Here is a 24,345-nt window from a genome sequence, read left to right on the forward strand (position 1 = left end):
TGTTTATATATATATATATATATATTGAATATATATATATGTATATTATTTAGTTTGAATATTTATTAAATAAAAATTCAAATGCGTTATATTTTATGATCATTTGTAACTTATTATAACAAAAAAATAATATATTGATCACAAAATTTTCAGAATGGGAATATTCAAATTTCTAATAATATATAGACGTTTTCAAAAATTCAAATATAACATATAAGAAAAAATATAAATGTTTTATTATATATTTAATGTGATTTTTAATATCTTTCAATAATATAAAATTAAAAAAAAGAACTAAGATACCAAAATTGTTATCAAATATTTATTATTCATAATAATTAATTTTCATATATACGTTAATCATATTAGGTAATTTCGTAGCTTCTAATTAAGGAAAGTGCAAAAACAATTTTGGTAGATTATTTATCAATTCGATAGTTAGTTTAATAAAAAATATAATGTAAGTCAAGATGGACCAACCTATTTTTCTAAGAATAGTATATTTTATATAGTCATTTATTAAATGAGAATTTATAATCATACAGTTCTATGATCATTCATATCATTTTATAACTGAATATTTAAATCATCGATAACAAAATTTTCAATGTGAAATCTTTAATAAGTTTATAATTTATAAATGTTTTTGAAAATTCATTGAAAGTTTTAATATTAAAATATTTATGTAATCTTATGGTATATAGTATAATCTATATATATATATAAATATATATGTTTTATTATTAAATGATATTTTTTACTCATATGGTTTTAAAATAATGTGTATCTTCTTATAATATTAAATAAAAGTTCATATTAATACAATTTTATGATCATTTGTAACTTATTATGACAAAAAAAAAAATCTATTGATCACAAAATTTTCAGAGTGGGGATCTTCAAATTTCTAATAATTTATAGACGTTTTGAAAAATTCAAAATATAACATATAAGAAAAATTATAAATGTTTTTATTATATATTTAATGTGATTTTTAAATATATTTTAATAATATAAAATTAAAAAAAAGAACTAAGATACAAAAATTGTTATCAAATATTTATTATTCATTATAATTAATTTTCACATATACGTTAATCATATTAGGTAATTTCGTAGCTTTTATTTAAGGAAAGTGCAAAACATTTTTTGGTACGTTATTTATCAATTCGATAGTTAGTTTAATAAAAAGTGTAATATAAGTTAAGATGGACCAACCTATTTTTCTAGGAATAGTATATTTTGTATAGTTATTTATTAAATAAGAATTTATAATCATACGGTTCTATGATCGTTCATATCGTTTTATAACAAAATATTTAAATCATCGATAACAAAATTTTCAATCTGAAATCTTTAATAAGTTTATAATTTATAAATGTTCTTGAAAATTCATTGAAAGTTTTAATATTAAAATATTTATGTAATCTTATGGTATATAGTGTTTAATATATATATATATATATTTATTTTATTATTAAATGATATTTTTTACTCATATGGTTTTAAAATCATGTGTATCTTCTTATAATAAAAATGTTAAACCATTGATCATTAATTTTTAACATAATAATTTTAATAGTTTTAGTCATTTATTGTCGTTTTTAAAAATTCAAAATATAACATATACGAAAAAATCTAAATTTTATTTTTATAGCTAATTTGATTGTTTAATTTATTTTAATAATATAAAATTAAACAAAAAATGATGGAGGAGATATACATTGTTATCAAATCTTTATTATTAAACTCATTAATTGTCATATATATATTAGTCATTTATGGTAATTCCGTAGGTTTTATTTAAGGAAAGAAAATATCATATCATATCATTATATCATATAGTTTGACCAACTTATGTATCTAACAACATATAAAAATCGAATGTGGACCTACTTATTTTTCAATTGAATGTAATTGACTACCTAATTGAGTGCCACCTAAGCATTGGGGCCTCTTTTAATTAATACAAAATTGAGGTTACATCTTTTCAAATGTTCCTCAATTAATATATAAGGGATTACTAAATATTATACACATTCAACGAGCTAAAAGAGATTTATACATCTAATATGATGATAATATTACTACTCCAATATTTTCATGAAAACGGTCTTCTGACACTTTTTACATAGATTAAAAAGTATTTATATTTTTTATTAGTTATATTTATTTAATTAATAATATTTGAGAAAAATAAAATTATTTACAAAATAAATGCATTTTAAAATTAATATCACATTTGAAATGAGTATAATTTTTTTAAAAAAAATCCAAAATTTTTTTTTTGCATAAAATGATAAAGTATATTTTTCAGGCTCCTTATTATACAATCAATAGTTTTTAGAAAAGCATTTAAAATATCAAATAGATACTGCAAATTCTTTCCAAATGATTGGTATATCCAATGCTTTCATCTGAAACTTTTGGTATAATATTTGCAGTTAGAATACATAATTTTTTAAAAATAATTTACTATAATTTATTTATTTCATCTAATAATATCACAAAATTATATTTTATTCAGGAATAAAATTTAAAACAATTTTTTTAGAAAAGCAGAATATTTCACGTTTATAATATAAATAAATATATATAATTAAATATAATTCATTATTCTCAATAAAAAATTATATACATACATATTATAAATATAATATATTTTCACTCTAGTCATACTATCCAAAAATATAAAAAATAAAAATTAATATACTTAAAAGAACTTTCATAAACTTCATTATCTACACTATATTCATATTATCATTATAGACTTATAGTCCATACAAACTTCCCAATAGAAAAAAATTACACAAACTCACTTTTGCTTTTTTTAATCCATCAAGTTTCAAATCCTATGCGTTTGAAGCTGTAACAGCCTTGAATAAGCTCCCTCAGGTCTGCTCACAAGCTCAGAATGGCTGCCTTGCTCCACTATCCTCCTGTCTTGAATCACACCGATGCTATCAACCCCGACAAGCGGTGAGCAACTACAACGGTGGTCCTCTCATGAGCCTCTCTAAAGCTTCTTGCAACACACATTCCGATTCTGCATCTAGTGCACTAGTTGCTTCATCAAGAAGCAACACCGTAGGGTTTTTGAGCACTGCTCTTGCTATAGCGATCCTGTTTCTGTCCACCTGATAAACTGCACTCCTCTTTCCCCCACCAGAGTCTTGCAACCAGATCCTTATTAAAGTGTGTTACATAATATTTTTTATTTATAAACAGGCCTTATTTTTAAGTTGCTTCCCGCCATTATATTTTCAAGGCCGGCTCTGCTTGTAACCTTCAGGTAAACCAATGATGCAACCGTGAGATGGTTGCTCCGAAGAGAGCTGGTTCTTGTTGACAGTTTCAGCAACAGAGTTTGCGGTAATGACCAAAACCACAAAGACTTTGATCACTTTGGAGAAGGTTGACTTGCCTTGGCTCACAAGGTGGAAGCCGTAACAGAGGACTAGAGCCTCTGAGCCGTAGAGAACAAGCTGGGAGAGACCAAAGAGAAAACCTGAGGTTTGAAAGCTTCTTTTCTGAGGGACACGTAGCTCGTGACAGAACAGAGAGAGGATTTTGCTTTGTGCATTGAAAGCTGCTACGGTTCTAATGTTGCTGACTCCTTCACCAGCAATCATTGAAGTCTTTGCATGAGCCTTGGCTGTGTCTCCAGCAAAACAACCCTTCAGAGATAGTTGCTGCGACGACATACATATTTATTAATCAGGACAATTTTAGATGGTAATAAAACATGAGCAAAACCATTCAGTTAATCACATATCTCTATGTCCTTGTGTGTGAAACTGAAAATCTATTGATAGATTTTCAACTAAGGCAAGTTTTGAAGCTTGCAGCTAGTAAACGAAAAAAAACTTTCACCACCTGATGTACCAAATAAAGTAACACAAGCGAACATTGATCATTGGTTGATTTCGTCATCATTTGTCATGCAACATCGAAATGTTATATCTAGAGACGCATAATGTAGAGAAATATTGCACCATCTAAATTTGTTTATTTTATAACAAAAAAGCACAAGTGGTTTTCAAATTATTATTTTTAACTGTTTTAAGAAAACTGCTTTTCAAATTATACATTTACACTTTTGCTTCAGAGACACATTATACATACTTAAAATCACAAAAGTATCTGTTTGTTACAGAAGAGGAAGCTGTCATTCCAGAAAAGGAAAGAAATGATGGTATTAGCCAAATTAAAGGTATAATGATGATAGAGTGTACAAGAGAGAAGGCCTTTAGAAAATCCATTCTTTAAATTTCTTACCATTGTCTATGGATAATGTTTTTATTGTCACGACCCTTTACACTAAACTTCATAATCTTTTCTTCGTTGACTTTGAGCTAGGATTCCATACACCAGATTCATCATACGAAAAAGAGGCTCACCTTCAAAGATACGTCTAGGGTTGTTCTCGCCAAGAGTAGAACCTCTCTTGCAGCATCTCGGATTTGGTTTGAGTATATGGAACCCTCAAAACAAAAGTATATATATTGAACCCTCCATAGCTTCTGTTACAAGTTACAACGAAGACCATACTCTCAAACAGGCTTTATAGTTCAGCGTCAACTCGCTCTTTTCATAAGGACGATCGCGTCTTATTAAACCCAATTCAAAATACCCCAATGGGCTTTAGGGGCTTAAGATTCAAAGGTTGTGGTTGGGGATTAGGCTTTTAAGCTTTGAAGACTTTTAAAGGTAATTAAAGTTTCTAAAGCCATCACATTTTTGCTTTTCTAAAATTTCTCAACGTCCCCTAAACTCAGAGTCTAGTTTCTTTTATTCCCTTTGTTTTGTTCAAGTTACTCTACTTCTTTTGAAAGCTAGAATCTGAGGCTGTAGAACATATCTATCTTATTAAAACTCAAGTACAAAATTGGAGTGTTTGGAGACTTGAATAGGACTTTTAAAAATTTGTAGTGTTTGGAAACATGGATTGCAGTCTTTTAAAAAAAAATCTATCTTATTAAAACTCAAGTACAAAATTAGAGTGTTTGGAGACTTGAATAGGACTTTTAAAAATTTGGAGTGTTTGGAAACATGGATTGCAGTCTTTTAAAAAAAAATATTTTTGTTTGAAAACAAAGATAGTAGTATTAAGAAAAAAAGTAATGGGCTTATGTTTTTTTAAAAAATTGAAAGTTATCTAGGCCACTTTTAAAATATACCAAAATAGGTCAATCTAATTCCCTAAAATTTTTTTTTCTAAACTAACCATAATACAAAAATTAAACTTTATATACATATTTCAAATCAAAATAATAATTCAAATTTGATTTATATCAAAAATTGATTCAAAAATATACATATATTCAAAAATGGATTTTTACTAAACTATTTTTCAATAACCATTATAAAAAAATATTGTCAATATATATAAGAAAAATATAATACAAAGCCCAATTTGAAATACCAACTCAAATTATGGTTTTCATATTTCATATTAAGTTTTAAAAATATAATATATGTAATTATTTATATGATGGTATGTATAAAATACTATTAATTATATGATTACTTATATGATGGTACATATAAAATACGATTAATTATATGATGATAAAATACGATATATAATAATGACTAGGGATGGGCTTTTGGATACCCATACGGGTTTAGTTCTGATCGGTTTGTATTTTGGGTTTTCGGGGTCAAAGATTTCAGCCTTATTAGAATGTTTCTAAATTTTGGTTTGAGTTCGATTTGGATCTTTGCGGGTTTGGTTTGGGTTTGGATAACTAATTTAAATTATTTTTAAAGTCTTAAATCATTATATATTTTAAATTTCTCAAAATGTATAAATAAAATAATATATTACGTATAAATTTGAATAACATATGTCATAATACTTAAACTTAACATATCAATTGGCTTGATTTAAAATTTTGGATACGAAATCAATAATTATTTTAAGTATTTTTGGTGATTTGAGTATACTTTAACTATTTCAGATATTTACTTTTGACTATCTATATATATTTTTCAAGTATTTAAACCAATTTAAAAGTATCATTTTTGATGTTTTATATACGTTAAATCTAAAAATAATTAATATATATAAGTATATAAATCTATTTTTAGATAAATTCGGATACCTAAATACTTCGGTTCGGATCAGATTCGGTTTTCTAAATAACAAAATTTTGAATAATTAGAATATTTAATCAATTTATGTTTGGGTTTGGTACTATATCTTTGGATCGGTATCGGTTATGTTCCTCGGATTCATTTTTTCAAATCCTAATAATTACATGAAAAACAAATATCAACATATTTTTCAAAATATACACCCGCGCGCCTGCGCGGGTCAAAATCTAGTTTTTACTTAAGTCAAAATCCACAAAAGTAACAGTCATTTATATTTCTTCTAAACCACTAATTTTAAAGTCCGGTGAAAGTTCTAAAACAATCCAACCAAAATATGTTAGTGGGCTTTAGAGACATAGGCCCAAAATAAATTTTGGTCTTATTTTTACTCTCACCTCACTGAATAAATAATGTCTGCGAAATGACGAGCTCTCCAGTATCATGTCAGTAAACAAAGGGAGAACCCGTTTCTGAGGAAATCCTCTGGTGCCCAACATGTTCCCAGCAGCTGTCAGGCTACATGAGAAGTAGATTACATAATCTATACTATACTAAAAGGGGGATATGAGCTCCATTGAACCTATCCACCTCAGCAAATTAAATCAGCCACTTAGAATATGAGTTTGTGCTATGTCAACTCTCAATAACTATAATCACAAGCCACATCATCTCATCAGTTCACGTTCTTAGTTTCTTCAGCTTCCTCCTCCCAACGTAAGCATTTATCGCACACACAAAACTGGTTCGGTTTCTTCTCATATTTTGTATTTATAGGAGTCATAGTTCTGTCTAACCCTAATCCCATGAGAAGCCTTCCTCTCCCCCGAGACAGCCAAGCCTACTCAACGTGAAAGAACAAAATCATTGTAGTAGCCATTATCTCTCCGGTCCTGATCATATCCTTGATATAGGTCTGAAATTCTTGACACATCTTTTTAATGTCTGCGTACATATACCTTATGATATTTTCTGGCCATGTTTTACAGATACGTTTGTACGGAAGCAATTGGAAACTTCAGGGCAATACCTCGAACCCGGTCAGAATCTTTGTATTTGATGGCTTACTGATTCTCAGAATCTTTACAATATTCTCTATATGTTTAATGTTTGTATGTAAGGTTACCTAAAAGCTTCAATTTCTTTATCCATCTTCTAATATCTAGATTTAAAATATGATTTTTGGTTTGTTTCTATAGTAACAAGTGTATGGTCCAAGGTAGTTTCCATAGCAGAAGGGTTGTATGCTAGATTCTCTGCTGCAGCAGTTTTTTTAGGTCCTTACAAGGCTGGTTATTTTTTCTTTGTTGACACCTGCAATAAGAATCTTGACACGTTCGGTGACAATCACTACTACGCACAGGTTTGTGTCGATCTTTCAGTTGGTTTTAGTAGATTTGTTTTTGTGCAATGTTGCTAATATTGTTTTCTTATGTCTAACAGAAGGTGGATACGATGCACAGTTCGATCAAAGTCCATGGAGATTGTTGTTAAGGAAACAAATGAAGCTAAAATGCTAAGAGCAGAGAATAGTTGTGGCCAGAACCAGCCTTGATCAAGGTGTTAACACGGAATTCTTAAGACTGAATTGGATTCAAGTAGAATTTGTTTTGTAGATATGAAATCACTCAGTTGTTGTATTTGATTATATTATAGGTAAGAGTAATATCCCTTTGAGAATTGGCTAGATTGATCAAGGAAAAACGTTTTTCAAGCCAGGGTTAGGAAAAACACCCCTTTAGGTTTCACAATATAAATGTAGTATCAATGATGGAAAGGTCCTACATGATGTTTTTCTTTCAAAAAGACGCACCTCTATTCGTACGGCAGCAACACGCTTTAGTTGCAGGAAAGTGTTGGTTATTATTCTCTTTTTTATTTCCTTAAGGTTTTTTTGCTAACGATTTGGTAATAAGTTTAGTTTGTTCCTTATGTTGAACAAATGAAGGAAAAGTTGCTGCAGAAGATTCAAAAACAGAACAAAAACCATAAAGGCCAAGTACATGGATGATCTTTTTGGGGTGTGTACAGTACATAAGTAGTATGTAGTTGGAGACACGATTTGGTTTAAAATATGACGTTGAATGTTGTGGTTGAGTTGAAGAAGTTAACTTTTGTGTTACAAACTTTCTTTTTAGTTAGAATCTGCTATAATTTTTGGTTACAATTTGCAAGAAAAAGTTATGCCTTGTGGGAGTTGTGTTTTACATTCTCCTAAATTGTAACAGATCTTCAGACAGAATAAGTCGTTTGTTTCATCTGAGGTTTGACTTTTTGTTAGAAATTATATTGGTTCTTCGACGACAATCAAGGCCTTGGATTCTCAAGCTTATCTCTCTTTTAGTGTCTCATTGTTTGCAAAAAAAAAAAAAACAAAGGCAAATATGTTTGTGATCTTCTAAAAACATAGTCTTTCTTTTTTCTTAAAACAAAATCTTTACATTGTGAATGTGAGTTCCTTAGCCTGTGGAAAATTTTGAATTTCAGGTGGAAGGTGAGGATGCTCAAATTATAAAGAGAACAAAAAATGTGATTTTAGGAGCTCCTATATGGGGGATGTGCTCTGTTACTCTTTTCTCCTTATTTCCTTTTTTTCCTTAGTATTTGAGCTCAAAGAAGATCTTTTAGTACTAAACCAGTACCTCATATCTTAAACTACTCATCTTGCTTTCAGTATGCAACATGGTAAACAGTTTTCTTTAATCACAATAAAATATAAAAATCTTCAATGCATGTAATCTAAAAAATATTTGGGGATATACTTGCAGGCGCTGCACACTCATAGAATCTGGAACTGCACATTTATATGATGAGCTAGAGATATAGGTAGTTGAAAAAAACGAAGGAAGCAATGAAACAGCAACAACTGTGATTCATCAACAATTTTAAAGCTGTGAAAAAGCGATAAAAGCATCACAATCACAGATTCTTCACCTAAGCGGACTTAACAATAATATATTGTAAAGTTACAGCAAAAAACAATAATATATTGTATACTGCATATACAAAAATATTAATTCTGTGTTAATCTAAAATTAATATAAAAATATGAAAACACCAGGTGTAAAGATTAATGTATTTATATATTTTGAATAAAAGTAAGAGATAAAAAAACAAAATAAGACGAAGACAATTAATAGTATATATTTATTTTAACAAAGGAAATAATAAAACAATGAAATTTAGTAAAATAAAATATGGTTAAACTAAAAAATTAAGATACACAAAAACATATAAAATTGAAAATTTTTATTCAAATTTAAATAATTAATAATAAATTTATAATTTTTGAATCATACATTTTCAAATTGAAACTTCTTATATTTTTTGCAAATTTTCTTTTTTGGTCAAAATTTCTTTTTTCGATTTTGTTTTCAAATTAGAAATTTTTTTGAAACTATTTTCATTTTTTAAAATATTAAGTATTTATTTATATATTTATTAAAATCATATACCCATTTTCCAAAACACTATCCCTCAAATCTAAACCCTAATTTTAGATTAATTAACCATATTATTAGAAGTGTTTATTTATCTTTTTAAAAGTGAGAGAAATATGGTTAAGATAAACATAAAAAGTTGTATTTAGAATGTGGCAGTTTAGAAAAAAATTCCTAAAATTTTGATATAACTAAGTAGAAAAACACTAATCAAATAATAAAAAATGATCTATTATACTTTAAATAAATTATTATTCATACTAATAAAAATCTAAAATGGAAAATTAAAACACGAGAAAACAACAAAAATGACACATAAAAACAAAAAGAAGAAGATAAAAACATCTTTCAAAGAGAGACCTTCAACATAAGCCAAAATATTTTACAAAAAGTAACCAATCAAAATATTCCAATCAGCCATCTTACTTAAATATATCCAGTAATACTAATAAATAAATAAAAATATAATTACATATATCAACATAATCATATTCTCATACGAGACATTTCCTCGAGGCTAATCAATCTCATATGTAGTGTCTCTAAGGTTTTATTTCGGTGGAATGAACTCATTTCCCATATTCTCCTCTTTCTTCTTACATACTTTATAAATGATTCCTTCCATCTCACCTGCTCTATATCTACAACAAAGTCAAGCAGTGTTAAATTTTTGGTTAAACTCTTGATTTTTTGAAATTTTTTTTTGAATTGATTGACTTTATGAACTTTGTACGATGATAAATTAGTAAAAACGGTGATAAAGATCGAACTCATGCATTACAGCATCAGCAATACACAAATCTTGAAATAATCTACACATAGTTTTCTTATTGTTGTTTATCTGTCATTGGCGTCCCTAACGCTTAAACATGAGCGAAGGCAACATCTTTTATATCTAGAAACCTGCAATATCTACAGTTGAAAGGTTTTTTTTTTTACCATTTATCATAACAATAATAATATCCAACAAAAATTCACAATATTATATATATATAAGTGACATAATAGAGAAAACTCAATTATTAATTTACGAGACACCTCAAACAAGAAGATTTGGGTTGCATAAAATTGTTGAAAAAGTTTAATATAAACACAATAAAAAACAAAGTAAAATTCACCAATTCAAAAAAACCACTATAAATTATGTTGAGTTATTATTTTTTTTTTGTTTTTTTATTAAACCTTTTATGATTTCGAGAGAAAAGAAATGTAAAAAAAAAATTAAATATAAAAACAAAATATCTAAAAATATTTTAGTGCACTAATCCGCGCGTAGCGCGGAAAAAAGATCTAGTAATAATAATAAAGTTTTGTCCTCTCTCTAAGTTGAAACAAAAGTTTTGTTCGGAAACGCAAACGCTCTCTCTTGCGTTTGAAACCGCTTATTCTTTTGTCATTCACGAGGCCTGCCCATAATGATTCAAAAACAAAAGAGTACGGAGTTTATTCGCCACATCAGAGACGAAAGGTCGAAAAATACAAAACACCAAATCTACCCCTCGTCACATCACTCCCATCGTAAACGAAACGGAGGGTAATCACGTCATTTTAACGTCACTGCTACACCCACGTCACCTGCTATAAATCTCTCCATTTTCCCTCTCCGTTTCCCTCTTCCTTTTTTCCATAATCAGAAAAAAAAAATCACTTCGCCGGAAATGCTCTCTTCCGCTTCTCTCCGATCAAAATCAGTTAAACAAACTTAGAACCTTCGTACTCCATTTCTCGATTCCGGTGAGCGTTCTCCGTTTAGAGAGGAAGCTAGGGCTCAGAGATGGAACTGGTGCGATTCATCTCACTCTCCGAGCTCTATTCGTCGTATTATCGCTTTCGATTTCTTGATTTTTGTCGTTTTGCAGGCACTCGATTTCACTCAGATCTTCGATTCATGGCCTCAACCTCCTCCTCACAATCTTCAACAACCTCCGGAGCCTTCTGTAACCGCCTTGATGGACTCCCTACGGCGAGACAGCAAACCGGAGTTCGTCTCCCGCGCGAAACGCGTCTTCCTAGGTCAAGACTCGGAGCGCGAGCGAGGCGAGGCGCTCAAGCTTCTCGCCGCCTGCTGCGGCTGCGATTCCGTCGGCTGCGCTTCGGCCATCTTCAACGGAGACATCGGATCGGTTCCGTACATCAACGACGCGGCGGAGGATACGGGACTCTCGCCGCTGCACGCGGCGGCCGAGGCTAACGCGCCGAGGTGCGTGGAGATGCTTATTAAGCGACGCGCTCGTACGGATATGAGGAGCAAAGACGGACGCGCTTTGCTTCCTCTGGAGCTTTCTCTCTGCAGCGGAAGGTATTGTCTTTAGTGCTGTTCGTTTGTTTGGTTGACGCAGCTACCTGCGGTTGCAGAATCAATTTTTTTAATAAACTATGTTTCATTGACTTGCGTCTGCGTCTAAACGTTGCGTCCTCGCGTCGATCACCGAAAAAATCTGCTTCTGCGATTAAAACTGTGTCGGCGTCGTTCTACGAAACGAACAACAACTAACGCTGACGCCGACGCCGAAAACTGCGGCAACCAAAACGAATATGACTTTTATCCATTTTTAATCAATTAGGGGAATAAAGCTCTGGTGTTCAAAAAAAAAAAAAAAGGGGAATAAAGCTCTTTAATCACCTCTTGAATGTGTGTTAACTCTCTACCTTGTTCAGGAAAGTTATTTACTTTGTACCTACTAATGACACTGCATGTGGTCTCTTACCTTCTTTGTTTGGTAAAGTCTTTATATATATCAATGTAATTATTAACATTTTTTTCCTTGTTTTGTAGCATGGATGTGACCTGGGATCCAAGTGCTGACTCTCTTGGAGACTTGATCCTTCTCCTTGGTGACAAGGTTAAACACTAGTTCCCTACTTGGATTTGATTATGGAATGTACAGCTTGTCATGTAAAAAGTTTGATCTTTTTTATGCGAAGGATCTGACGGTGGTGAGACTACTTGCTGAAAAGACTAAGGAAGTAGACGTTGTGGCACATTCATACGCCACGGCTGGTGAAATAGTTCCTTTGACTGCGTTGCTGATTGTAGCGGTTGATAAGATCAGAGAGGCTAGTGTGGCGTTACAGGATGTTGATGATTCTGTGTGGACAAAGCCGAAGACAACGATCTATGAGTTTGTTATTCTAGAAGCGTTGCGTAGTAATAGCAAGAAAAGAATGCTTTTGTTGCGGGAGATTGGGCTCCTTCAGCTCTTTGGTGCTGCAGTTTTTAGTGAATCTGTGGATAAGCAAACCTCACCGCTTTTCTCCATTGTACAGGTGAGACTTGGTGACTTCGTAAGGCATTGTTATGAGGGTTGTAATGTAATATTCCATTATCGATTCTGTAGGCAGGAGATGAAGCTGTTCTTGAATTGCTTATAAACACGGACATTGATGTTAACGAAACAGATGCAGAAGGGAACACCGCTCTTCACTGCTGCCTGAAGGGATCATCTGTGCCACATAAGCAACAAACTAGGTATGAGTACTCTCCTTACTAGCCTAATCACATACAATAACGTCGCGTGGTGATTCTTCCCAACTTGAGAATAGTACATTTGTGTAATCCAGAATCATGAACCTACTTCTTGTACACGGTGCTCGTATTACCCATAAGAACAAGTTGGGTTTATCTGCAGTCCACTTAGCTGCTGCAAATGGCAATTTATCTGCACTTGAGGTATACATTCCTAATCTTGTTTGTGCTTCTCATCCCAAGCTGAAACAAGATAATGACATTTTGAGCCTACAGATTCTTCTAGCGGCCTACCCTGAGCTGGTTCACTCCAAGACAGTAATCAAAGAGACACCACTATTCTTCGCAGTGAAGAATAACCATCTTGATTGCGTTGAGCTGCTTCTTCAGTGTGGAGCAAGTTCAGAAATTCATAATCTACGGTGAGGCATTGCACAAACAATTTGTTTTACCTATGGGTCTTTTCTATGATCACCTTAATCTGATTGGTTACATGTTTCATACATCTTGTGCAGAAAACAGAGACCAATAGAGCTGACTCAGTCACAAGATATACGCTTCCTCCTTAACCCAACAAACATCACTTGCTGTAAGTATTTGTACTTCTATATGGACAACAAGCATTGTGTTTTTCTTCTCACATAAACAACAATGAAATGCAGCTAGCAAAGAAGCAGAACCTGCTAAAGGAGATGATGAAGAAACCAGTTTCACCGGCACTGCCGTGCCCACATGGCTCAAAAAGTTCGTAAAATGGCTTCCTCGGCATCTCCGAGATGTATCAGAGAGGTACAGAGAGATTAATGGATATCCCCTCTCATCACTCAAAGCCGATTTCAGAGCTGATTTTGGCATGGAACTCAACCACTCCTCCCTTGGCTTCTCCAAGCTCATCGACTTCATCAAATATTTTCCAAAACTCTGTCAAGTTAAATGCGTCCTCGTTGGTGATTCTGGACTTGCAACCCACTGGGTGATGTTACCCTCCAAGTGTTCTCAGCTCAAAGGAAGACCTCCAGAGCCACTCATCATCAAAAACAACGACTCTTTCTTTCCCAACAAACCGAAGGACTCATCAGCTCCAGCTCTCAAATCCACACAACAAGCACATGACTCTCAAACCTTGAAGGCCATTTTCAGCAATGTCTCTCTCTCTCCAAACAAACCGAAAGTCTCATCAACACAAGGACATGACTCTACAACCTTGGAGCCAAAAGTAGAGCCTCAACCTCTCGTGACTGCATCTTACAACAACTATCATCAACTAAAACATCCGGTTCTAGAGACAGCTTCAGTAAACAAACACACACAACAAGCCCATGTATCTGAAACCTTGAAGCCAGAACCTCCTTTGGATGCTTCTTACAGCTATCATCATCATCAGCTAAAACATCCGGTTCTAGAGGCACTTGCAAGGATCAGAAACAGCACATCCATATTCTTTCTCCGTGAGTTCGACTTTTATCAAGTAAAGCAATCTCACTCTCTGCTCTTCTTTATATAATGAATTGAGTTATGTCATTGTTTTTTTCACATGGGATGATACTTGCAGAGCTATGAGACGTGTTTAAGGAAAGGAATGTGTTTCTGGTGCAACAAGAGCATGCTCCTATGGGCAAACTTCCCATGTCGACACAAACTCTGGTGCAGCTCTTGTAAACACAAGATCGCAGAGTCTGCAGGCGACCACCACAGGTGTGTGATCTGTGACGCTAAAGTGGAATGTTTCATCTTGTCTCCACCGTTTGGATTCGATCATCATAGGCATTCAAGTCGTCTCCCTAATGATGCTGAAATAGCGACTTGGTTCCTCGAATATCTGATATAAGAAAGTAATGTTTTTTTTTTCTTCCCACTTTCTCTGATTAACTCAAACCCTTCTTTAAAAACGTCTAACTAACGTTTTTGTTCATTTCCTCCTTGTTGCAGTTCCATGAAGAAGGGGAGCATTCATTTGGATCATGGGATATAAGAGAAGGAAAGAAACTCCTCTTGTGTGGTAAAGTGGATTTGACTCGTGAAACAAAAACTAAGTAGAAAACAGATGAAAGCTCTTCTTCTTAATAACATAGAAAGTACATATAGTATTGAACGTTTCTGGTGCTTGTAGCTCTCTGTCTCTCGATATTAAAAGTACTAGCATTAACAAAGTAAAATCTGAAATCAAAATCAAAATCCATAAAAAAAAATTCAAAATCTGTTGAATCATACTCATGTCTATTCATCTCCCCTACAAAGCCATTCATTCCCAACACTCTTGTATGTACTGAAAACTGTTCACAGAGAATATTTCTAACTCTTTGGAGCAGTCTTCTCCTTGGACTTCTGAAGCTTCAAAACTTCTTCACAATCTTCTGCTCTTCCACCAAGAAGGCCCTAACGATCCTGAAGCAGACATAGGTGCTAAGCATTAGTTGCAAAGCTCTTTAGCATATATTAATAACTAATCTTTAAAAGATTTGAATACCTCTGCCTACAGGCCACTCTAGATAGAGCACCACCATACGCATGTTTTACTGTCCTCTGGTTCCTTGACAACCTCGACCTTATGTACTCAGTGGGTCTCAGATGTGGAATCTGCAAAAAAAAAGAGCATGAAGAGGTAAGCTCATGCTAGTAATGGAACAAGGAAGCTCACTGATGCTAGATTTTAAGATTCATCTGCTAATCATACTTGATTATTCAATCAGAAATAGGGATCGGATCTAGGTAACGTCCTGCATGTTGGACAGAGTTCATGCTAGGTCACATATGTCTTGCAGACTCTTTTCGAAGATAATAAATCATAGATTTTGGAAGCAAAGCCTAGCATGACGTTAGCTTTGTTTGGAAACAAAGCAAACCAGTGAACTCTTTCTTTATACTATCAAAAAGACTGTATATCAGATGGCTGATTCATGAATAGTAAATACTTGAGAAATTAACTTCAAAAGTTAGCTAATGGGTCCCATTTAAGGAAGTGAGGCCCGTTATTCCATCATGAGGCCCAAATATTCAATAGCCTTAATAATACAAGTATTTAACAATCTTACAACCAAACAAAACAGCCCGGTCAACTCTTTGATAAAAAAAAAGAAAAGAAAAGAACAACAGGCCGGTCAACTCCGGTTCTTAATTCGGTCTGATTAAGAAACATGATACATTGATACCGATCGCATGCACTGTCACTTGCTGATAATAAATATAGACTGAATTGTGCATTTGTTCTTACGCATTAACTGCATGTGCCCTTGCAGTGCTTTTATTTCTCTTCATTGACAAAATAGTATTTTAGTTTTTTTTTTCCATACGCAAAAATAATAAGTGCCTAATATTTATTTCAATGCTTGTGTGTTTCTCCCTTTTTGTTTATTTCTTTAACAACTTGTTAAAATAGGTATATATATATATACGCTGGAAAATGTGCTTGGCCCGTCCCTACATCACAAGCACCATATACATCACCACATGCATTCCATGTTATGAAGTCGTCATTTAATAATAGCAAATCATATATATGTATTTTTATTTTACAAGAATATAAGCCACTTATATTCCACCTCCATGCTTATTATGATTCATCCCTACACTTTAATGCGTTATGTGATATATTTTTATCGTAAAATACCAATCTATATAATATACGTCGTATATATATTTGTGGCTGTCAAAATTTTGTATTAATATAGAAGAAAGTAGAGGACTAGCAGCTTATACTAAAATGTTATGCTTTCGAATGATATGATTAATTCACCGAATGATGAAACTGTAGAAAATGAAAAAAATTATAAAATGGAATTTTCTGAGTAAATTGAACGTTTCTCATTCCAAAAACATACTGTATGTACAAACTCGCTCTTTTGTAAGAATATACTTTTACAAACTTTTTTAATTAGATGTAAACGAAAAAGAAGAAAGAAAACTTTCATTTTTCGAAATTACGTCTTAATTTGAGTTTTTGTTAACTTTAGTTACGTCTTTAAGTTTTTTTTTTGTTTCAATACGTCTTTGAGTTGATAACGCAACTCTGCAGTTTTTTTTTTTTTTTTTTTTTTGCCAAGGATGTGAATATCATATAAATATGAAAGAAGTTTGTAAACTTTACAAAAAACTAAAGCCAGACTGGGTGCACTTTGGCAAAAAAGAATAAAAACAAAGTGAAACCCATATGAGAAGAAGATTTTCTAGACATTTCTTAGCCATGATAGCATAAGTGTTTTGAAGCTCTTCTTGATTTTTTTCTTCCCCAAGATCGTGTCTCTGATGTTGCGGTCTATGAGCTTGTAGATCGTTGGAGGAGTTGAGGAGATTCCCTGGTGTAGGCGTTTATTCCGCTCTGCCCAAATGTTGTAGATAGTTGCATGAGCAACCAGCTTCTTGAGAATCAAAGGAGTAGTGGAGTCCTTTAGAGAAATCCATTCAACAAAAGAAGTCCAAGTCATGAAGGCTGAATGTGTATAGCCCAACCGTTGAAGAACCAGTTTCCAAATCTGTTCACTGATTTCACAACCCAGAAGAAGATGATCTCTTGTTTCCAGAGCTGAATCACAGAGACAGCAGCTTGTAGAAGTCCCTAGACCCCAGCTTGATAGTCTTACCCGTGTAGGCATTCTATCATTATGCGCAATCCACATGAGGAAGGCGTGACGAGGCGTGGCCATCTTGAACCATACACTGGTGGACCAAGAGACTAACGGTGCTCTGTTTCGAAGCTCTTCCCAAGTTCGAGAGGCAGAGTAACGAGGCATAGCATCACCATCAATAACCCAGTGAAACACATCATCATCTTGAGAGAGTGAAGGAAGAATAATACCCGTGAGATAAATTTGAAGGCTTTCTGCAGCAAGAGATCGAGCGCCTCTCAACCGCCAGCCATTCTCATCACAAGTATCAGCGACTGAAGCATATAAAGGAATGCAGAGTTCTCTAGGGCCCGAGTCGCCAAATAATTCAATCAAGCGACCAAGAGGCGTCCAAATGTCCCACCAAAAACTAATTTTCTGTCCATTCCCAAGATTTGCTTTCAAAAAGTTTGAAGCTATAGGGCGCAAGTTCAGTAGAGATCTCCATGTCCAAGATCCTGCCTTTTTAGCTTCTAAGCTCCAGAAGCTTTCATCTCCAATTTTGTATTTCCTGATCCAAGAAGCCCACAGTGACGGGTTTGGTGTATATAACATCCAAATAAGCTTTAGGCAAAGAGTCTTGTTCCACGTCTCAAAGTCCCTGAGCCCCAGTCCTCCTTCTTTTTTTGGTAAGCACACTGTACTCCACGCAATTTTCGCTACTCCTTTGCGAGTGATATTTCCAGTCCACAGGAAACAAGAGCACAGACTCTGGATTTGTTTGATGCATCCTTTTGGGAGAACAAACGCAGATGTCCAGAAATTTATGGTACCATAGATAACCGAAGAGATCAACTGAGCACGACCAGCATAAGATAGCTTCTTTGTAGACCAAGCAGTAAAATGTCCCTTGATTTTTTGGAGCAGTGGTCTGTAGTTGGAGATCTGCAGCTTGCGATGCATAAGAGGGAGGCCCAAGTAGCGGACAGGCATTGAACCGAGGTTGAACCCGAGACTAGTAAGGTCAGTAGTTTCAGCCTGATTCAAGCCTCCAACGAAGAGTTCCGTCTTGTCCTTATTCATTCTTAATCCCGACCATGTGGCAAATAACTCCATAGTATCAACAATGTTTTCAAGGGAGCTTTTCTCACCATCAAAGAATATCATAATGTCGTCAGCAAAAGCCAGGTGCGTAGCCTCAATCTCTGATGTATTGGGATGATAGCCAATGTCTCCTACTCTGAATTTTGCATTTAGCATTTGGGAAAAGACCTCCAAAGCGATAACAAAAAGATAGGGAGATAGCGGGTCTCCCTGACGCAATCCCTTTGTTCCTTTAAAATACCCACAAAGCTCACCATTCACTGAAACAGAAAATCTGGTGGTGGAAATACACTGAGAAATCAGTTTCCGAAAGTGAGAAGGAAAACCAAGAGCCTCTAGCGTGTTCAAGATAAAATCCCAGTTGATCGAATCAAATGCTTTTTGCAGATCAACCTTCAGCATACATCGCTTTGAGATATCTTTCCACTTATACCCAGAGACAAGCTCTGTAGCTAACAGCACATTCTCAACCAGAAGGCGCCCCGGTACAAAGGCTGATTGAGAAGAAGAGATGAGCTTTGGCAAAGCTGCTTTTATTCTGTTCGCAAGAAGCTTAGAGGCTACCTTGTAGACAGTATTGCAACACGATATTGGCCTAAACTCAGTCATCTGATTCGCATTAGGCTTCTTGGGGATCAGGGAGATGATAGTCGAGTTCCATTGCTGTAGGAGACAGCCTGTAGTCAGAAATTCTTTGATCGCTGCTATCATATCCGTCCCAACCACACTCCAGTTCGCTATGAAGAACTCCGCAGGGTAACCGTCCGGGCCAGGAGCTTTGGACTTTGGAAGAGCAAAGAAAGCTGTCTGAATATCGAGATCGCTGAAACCTGCATCAAGGAGACTCACAGCCTCAGGAGAGCAACGAAGAGGCAGGAAAGAGGCGATAACAGAAGGAGAAGGAGCAGCTGATGAAGTTGGGCCGCCGAGAAGAAGAGTGTAGTAATCAACAGCATGCTCTTTTATGTCCTCAATCCTATCAATAATAGTTCCATCCCTGCCCAGCAGAAACACAATTTGGTTTTGAGCTTGCCTTGATTTAATTATTCTGTGATAATATGCAGTGTTTGAATCTCCATCGACAGACCATTGAACCCTCGATCTCTGCTTCAGAAAGGAATCCTCAGCCTTTGCTAGCACATGCCAACGGTGATGCGCATCTCTCTCTAAATTAGTAGCAGTAGGCGATGGGTTATCAAGAGAGTTTGCTTGAGCAAGACAAAGATCCGTGAAAGCTTCTTCAACCCGTTGCTCCAGATGAGAGAAGTGTTCTCTACTGAAGGATTTAATAACTCCCTTAAGCTCTTTCAACTTTTTAGAAACTCTTAGCTGATTAGTACCATGAAAATCCAAAGAGTTCCAACAGTTACCAAGGATCTCAACAAAATCCTCATGCTGATTCAGGTGAGCGAAAAATTTAAAGGGTCGTTTCTGCTTTGGCCTGTGTTGGTCAAGAAAAACACAGCATGGAGAGTGATCAGAAATACCCGGAACTCCGAAGACTCCAATAGATTCCGGAAATTGCTGGAGCCAAGCTGAATTAGTGAGAATTCTATCCAGCTTTTTTGACACATGTCCATTGGACCAAGTGAAAGAGTTCCCACAGTAAGGAAGGTCAAAGAGAGAGCATTCGTCAATGCACTCCTTGAAGTCCCTCATGCCCCGTGGGAAAGAGAATTGGTCAATCTTTGAGTGTTCTGAAGGATCTAATATTTCATTGAAATCACCATAGATAAGCCACGGGACGTTTACCAGCTGCGGAAGTGAGGAGCATGCTTCCAATTCTTGCCAAAGCGTGCGTCTCTCAATCCTGCAATTTGAACCATACACACAGGAGATTGCAATTTCATTTCTGACATTTGGGAGCTTCACAAGACAAGTAGTCATTTGACGTGAGCTCGAGATGATTTTGACTTGAACAGATGGGTGCCAAACAACCCAAATTCTTCCGATATCCGAGTGATCGTAATTACTGTGAAAAGACCAACCCGGTAGAATAGAGTTCAAAATAGCATCCGACTTAGGTAGCAGTACATGTGTCTCCACGAGACCACCAAAAATAGGTTTATTCTTCCGCATCCATTTCCTAAAACCCCTCCGCTTTACAGAATCATTTATTCCTCTTATATTCCAACAAAAAAGATCCATATATAAGAGGTAAAATTTAGAGGATTAAAGGGCCTTCACTTCCACAGCGCTCGAAGTCCTTGGAGAACAGGCAAAGATCAGTGTCTCCTATCAGCCACCACTCTCAGCATGTGAATCTTCATTCCCAGACGTTGGCTGTCGAGATTAATGATCTGGTTGAAGGTGGCCTTGTCGTTGATTTAACCCCTTATTCCTCAAAAAACTCCATCTCATCTGGTCATGTTTCTGATGGTAGTAACTTTTCGGGTGATGAGGATCCGGGTGACGGAGATGATAAATACATCGAAGTCATTTCTCGAAGAAAAAAAAAAACTCTGCAGTTCCAGACTTCCAGTCCAAATTATTGATAAACAGCCTGTTAACACGATTATATAAGCTAGCAACAATTGGTATTTTCACACTTGTACAAACTATAGAAAACCTTACCTGCATAAATAAATAGATATAGCACAACATTGACAAAAGAGAAGAAATTAAAGGAGTCCCGTGTCTCTTCTTCTTCCTTTCCTTCCGGCCTCGTGAAAACAAAATTGTTATCATCTTTTATATATACACGTACATTACATATATACACTCAAGTACACATAAATAGAATATGGTTGTGTGATTTGTGTTTATTGAATTCAATAATCCTCATTATCTTATGCCAAATTCTCATGCAGATATCTCTTAATCTCTTTTCACCACCTACGATAATTAACGAATGCATAAGTAACCTACAATTAATTTCATCAATAAATGTGTTTACCAAAAGTCCAGATGTGGTCCATCAATTAATTACTATATCCGAGAAAACATACCAAATTAACAATAACATCATGAATGACGTAGATCATCATGTAATTTGACAAAAGGCCAAAGTCCCACTGGTTCAATCCGAAACAGCAATTTTTTCTTCTTTTTCTTCTTCTGTTTTCATGGCAACCCGAAGCAAATCATGGCGCTAGAGAAAATCTCGTTCGTCAAAAGATCCTTTCATCAATTTCTATTATTAACGAGCTACGTCTTACACATAAATGCATAGTCCCTATTCAATTCTTAAAATTATCGTAGCAATAGATCAAAAGCTAGAGAGTGAGATTTCATATCATATATATTTACCATGTTGTCATGCATTTCCCCATTGTTCTTAATTTTTATGACAGAAAATAGTTAAATAACAATTTTATGATATTAGGGTTTTTGAAAGGAGCAAGCCCACATTGAATGCCACGCGGTTTTGTGTGGAGAGTAGAGACTTTTCCTTTTGCCACACAGCTGACTTTGGAGGCTTTACCTCCACTTTTGTAGTTAATGCTTTACATATTTTATTTAGTTAATTTATTAAATACTCAATTTTGAGAGAACCAATGGCCCAAGACCAAGAGGGGTCAGCAATTTTATCTTTCTATTTTTATATATATAGAAGAAGGCGGACGTAGACTTTTGTCACCAAGCTTAACCATTAGATCCTTCCAAAACTAAGAGTGCCATTAGTGAGCTTAAAGAGTACTGTGAGACTCATCAACAACTAAAGCTGTCTCAATTTTCTTTTATTTTCTTGGCAAAAAGTTGTTAGTGGAAAACTTAAGTGAGGCAAAAAGAGAAAAGGGAGTGTCTAATTAAGTCAATTGATTGATTGTTTAAGAGAGAGATCAGGATAATGGTTAGACCCCCTTGTTGTGACAAAGGAGGAGTGAAGAAAGGGCCATGGACTCCTGAAGAAGATATAATTTTAGTTACTTACATCCAAGAACATGGTCCTGGTAATTGGAGAGCTGTTCCCACCAATACTGGTATGTCTAATCTTCTTATCTCTCCCTCTCTTTATCTATGCATATATCATCTCTCGAGATAGAATATACATAGAGATATTATTAGGGTTATGTAGGTAAGATATAGACAAGGGATCAAAATGGTTATGTATTGAATTTGGTTGATATATGTATTCTTCAAATGGGTTTAATTGTGGAATAAGAGTAATCAGAACTATATTTTGAAATTAACTAGCTAGAATTTTCTTTAACTTTTTACTCGGTTTTTAATACTTACTATACCTTTATCGTCATTTGTTCTTGTAAAATTCAGGGTTGCTTAGATGCAGCAAGAGTTGTAGGCTTAGATGGACAAACTATTTAAGGCCAGGAATCAAAAGAGGCAACTTCACAGAACATGAAGAAAAGATGATTGTCCATCTCCAAGCTCTCTTAGGCAATAGGTAATTAAATTAAACTAATCACATTCAATCAAAAGATGATTTCTCTATTTTTGTCTCTCACAACCTTTTTAAATTAGAAAAATTAATAATAGAGGGCATTTAATATTTGGTGTATAGATGGGCTGCAATTGCGTCTTATCTTCCACAAAGGACAGACAATGACATTAAGAACTATTGGAACACTCACTTGAAGAAGAAACTCAACAAAGCCAATCAAGTTTCTCATCAAGAACATGATCAATCAAGAGACCGTTCCTCACTCTCTTCTTCTCCATCGTCTTCGTCAGCTAATTCCAACTCAAACATCGCAAGAGGCCAATGGGAAAGAAGACTTCAAACCGATATTCACTTGGCGAAAAAGGCTCTCTCTGAGGCTTTGTCTCCTGCCGTAGCACCGATCAATACAGCAACAACATCTTCTTCTACTGAATCAAGACGTTCTACTTCCTCAGCTAGTGGGTTTCTTAGGACGCAAGAAACATCTACCACTTATGCCTCAAACACCGAGAACATAGCGAAATTGCTCAAAGGGTGGGTGAAGAAATCGCCAACTCAGAACTCCGCGGATCAAATGGTTTCTCCGGATTCTGAGACAAAAGAAGTGATCAAGAGTAATGTCGAGAAGGACTGTGCATGGGCATTTCAGTCATTTTCAGGGTTCGATCACTTAAAAGATCGTGACTCAGCTGGTGTTTCACCTGATCACGAGACCAAACCAGACATAACTGGATACAGTAACCAAAGTCAATGGTCTTTGTTCGAGAAGTGGCTGTTTGAGGATTCTGGTGGACAGGTTGGTGATATTTTATTGGATGAAAACCCTAATTTCTTCTGAAAATTTTGGTTAATCAGATGGTTTTCGAATTAATTAAGTCGCTAAAATTATGGTTAGCTGAATCGTTTATAATTTTATTTATTTTTATTCGTTATAATGATGGGTTCTTCTACAACTGGCCTTGTGAAATCTCAAGGGGCCTGAAATACGTCCACCCAATGATTTTAGTATTGGTGTAATAGTTTTCTAATACTCAATTTGTTATTTTGAACTATTGTTTTTATGTTATTTGCATGTTTTGTTTGTATTCTAAACAAATTTAAGAACAATAACTCTCAAATATAATGTTTAAGAGATTAATACCGTTATTCAACCATTTAATAAGTAAGTTCCATCAAGTACTTATTTATTTTAATTTATTCCCTTTTATTAAATGATATACTCTTTTTGTCAACGAAAGATATACTCCTTCCCTTCATAACAAATCCATGTTTTAGAAGAAAAAAATTGTTTGAAAAAATACATTTTTTTATATTTTCAATACATTAATTAATAAAAAATTTTATTTTTCAAAAAAT

General features: G+C 34.3%; 2 protein-coding genes across 2 annotated transcripts; both read left to right on the forward strand.

Moving 5' to 3' along the window:
- The first annotated feature begins 11,087 nt into the window (after positions 1-11,087).
- LOC106371128 lies at positions 11,088-15,171 on the forward strand. Its single transcript, XM_013811167.3, has 11 exons — positions 11,088-11,319; positions 11,396-11,835; positions 12,313-12,379; positions 12,462-12,803; positions 12,875-13,005; positions 13,098-13,206; positions 13,279-13,424; positions 13,518-13,591; positions 13,665-14,470; positions 14,555-14,834; positions 14,932-15,171. The coding sequence occupies exons 1-10, from the start codon at positions 11,311-11,313 to the stop codon at positions 14,828-14,830; spliced, it is 2,400 nt and encodes a 799-aa protein (XP_013666621.1). The 5' UTR covers positions 11,088-11,310; the 3' UTR covers positions 14,831-14,834; positions 14,932-15,171.
- Positions 15,172-22,122: 6,951 nt separating this feature from the next.
- LOC125606431 (transcription factor MYB30-like) lies at positions 22,123-24,135 on the forward strand. Its single transcript, XM_048775496.1, has 3 exons — positions 22,123-22,570; positions 22,863-22,992; positions 23,110-24,135. Exons 1-3 carry the CDS (start codon positions 22,438-22,440, stop codon positions 23,825-23,827), a joined length of 981 nt encoding a protein of 326 aa, XP_048631453.1. The 5' UTR covers positions 22,123-22,437; the 3' UTR covers positions 23,828-24,135.
- Positions 24,136-24,345: the final 210 nt, after the last annotated feature.

This window comes from Brassica napus, unplaced genomic scaffold, assembly GCF_020379485.1.
Source record: "Brassica napus cultivar Da-Ae unplaced genomic scaffold, Da-Ae ScsIHWf_885;HRSCAF=1255, whole genome shotgun sequence".
Taxonomy (NCBI): Eukaryota; Viridiplantae; Streptophyta; class Magnoliopsida; order Brassicales; family Brassicaceae; genus Brassica; species Brassica napus.

Coding starts and splice junctions, on each gene's coding strand:
- LOC106371128 (XM_013811167.3), top strand. Junction 12,380..12,461: donor TCCTTCTCCTTGGTGACAAG/GTTAAACACTAG, acceptor TTTTATGCGAAG/GATCTGACGGTGGTGAGACT. Junction 14,471..14,554: donor GTGAGTTCGACTTTTATCAA/GTAAAGCAATCT, acceptor TGATACTTGCAG/AGCTATGAGACGTGTTTAAG.
- LOC125606431 (XM_048775496.1), top strand. CDS start 22,438: ATGGTTAGACCCCCTTGTTGTGACAAAGGAGGAGTGAAGAAAGGGCCA. Junction 22,571..22,862: donor AGCTGTTCCCACCAATACTG/GTATGTCTAATC, acceptor TGTAAAATTCAG/GGTTGCTTAGATGCAGCAAG. Junction 22,993..23,109: donor CAAGCTCTCTTAGGCAATAG/GTAATTAAATTA, acceptor TTTGGTGTATAG/ATGGGCTGCAATTGCGTCTT.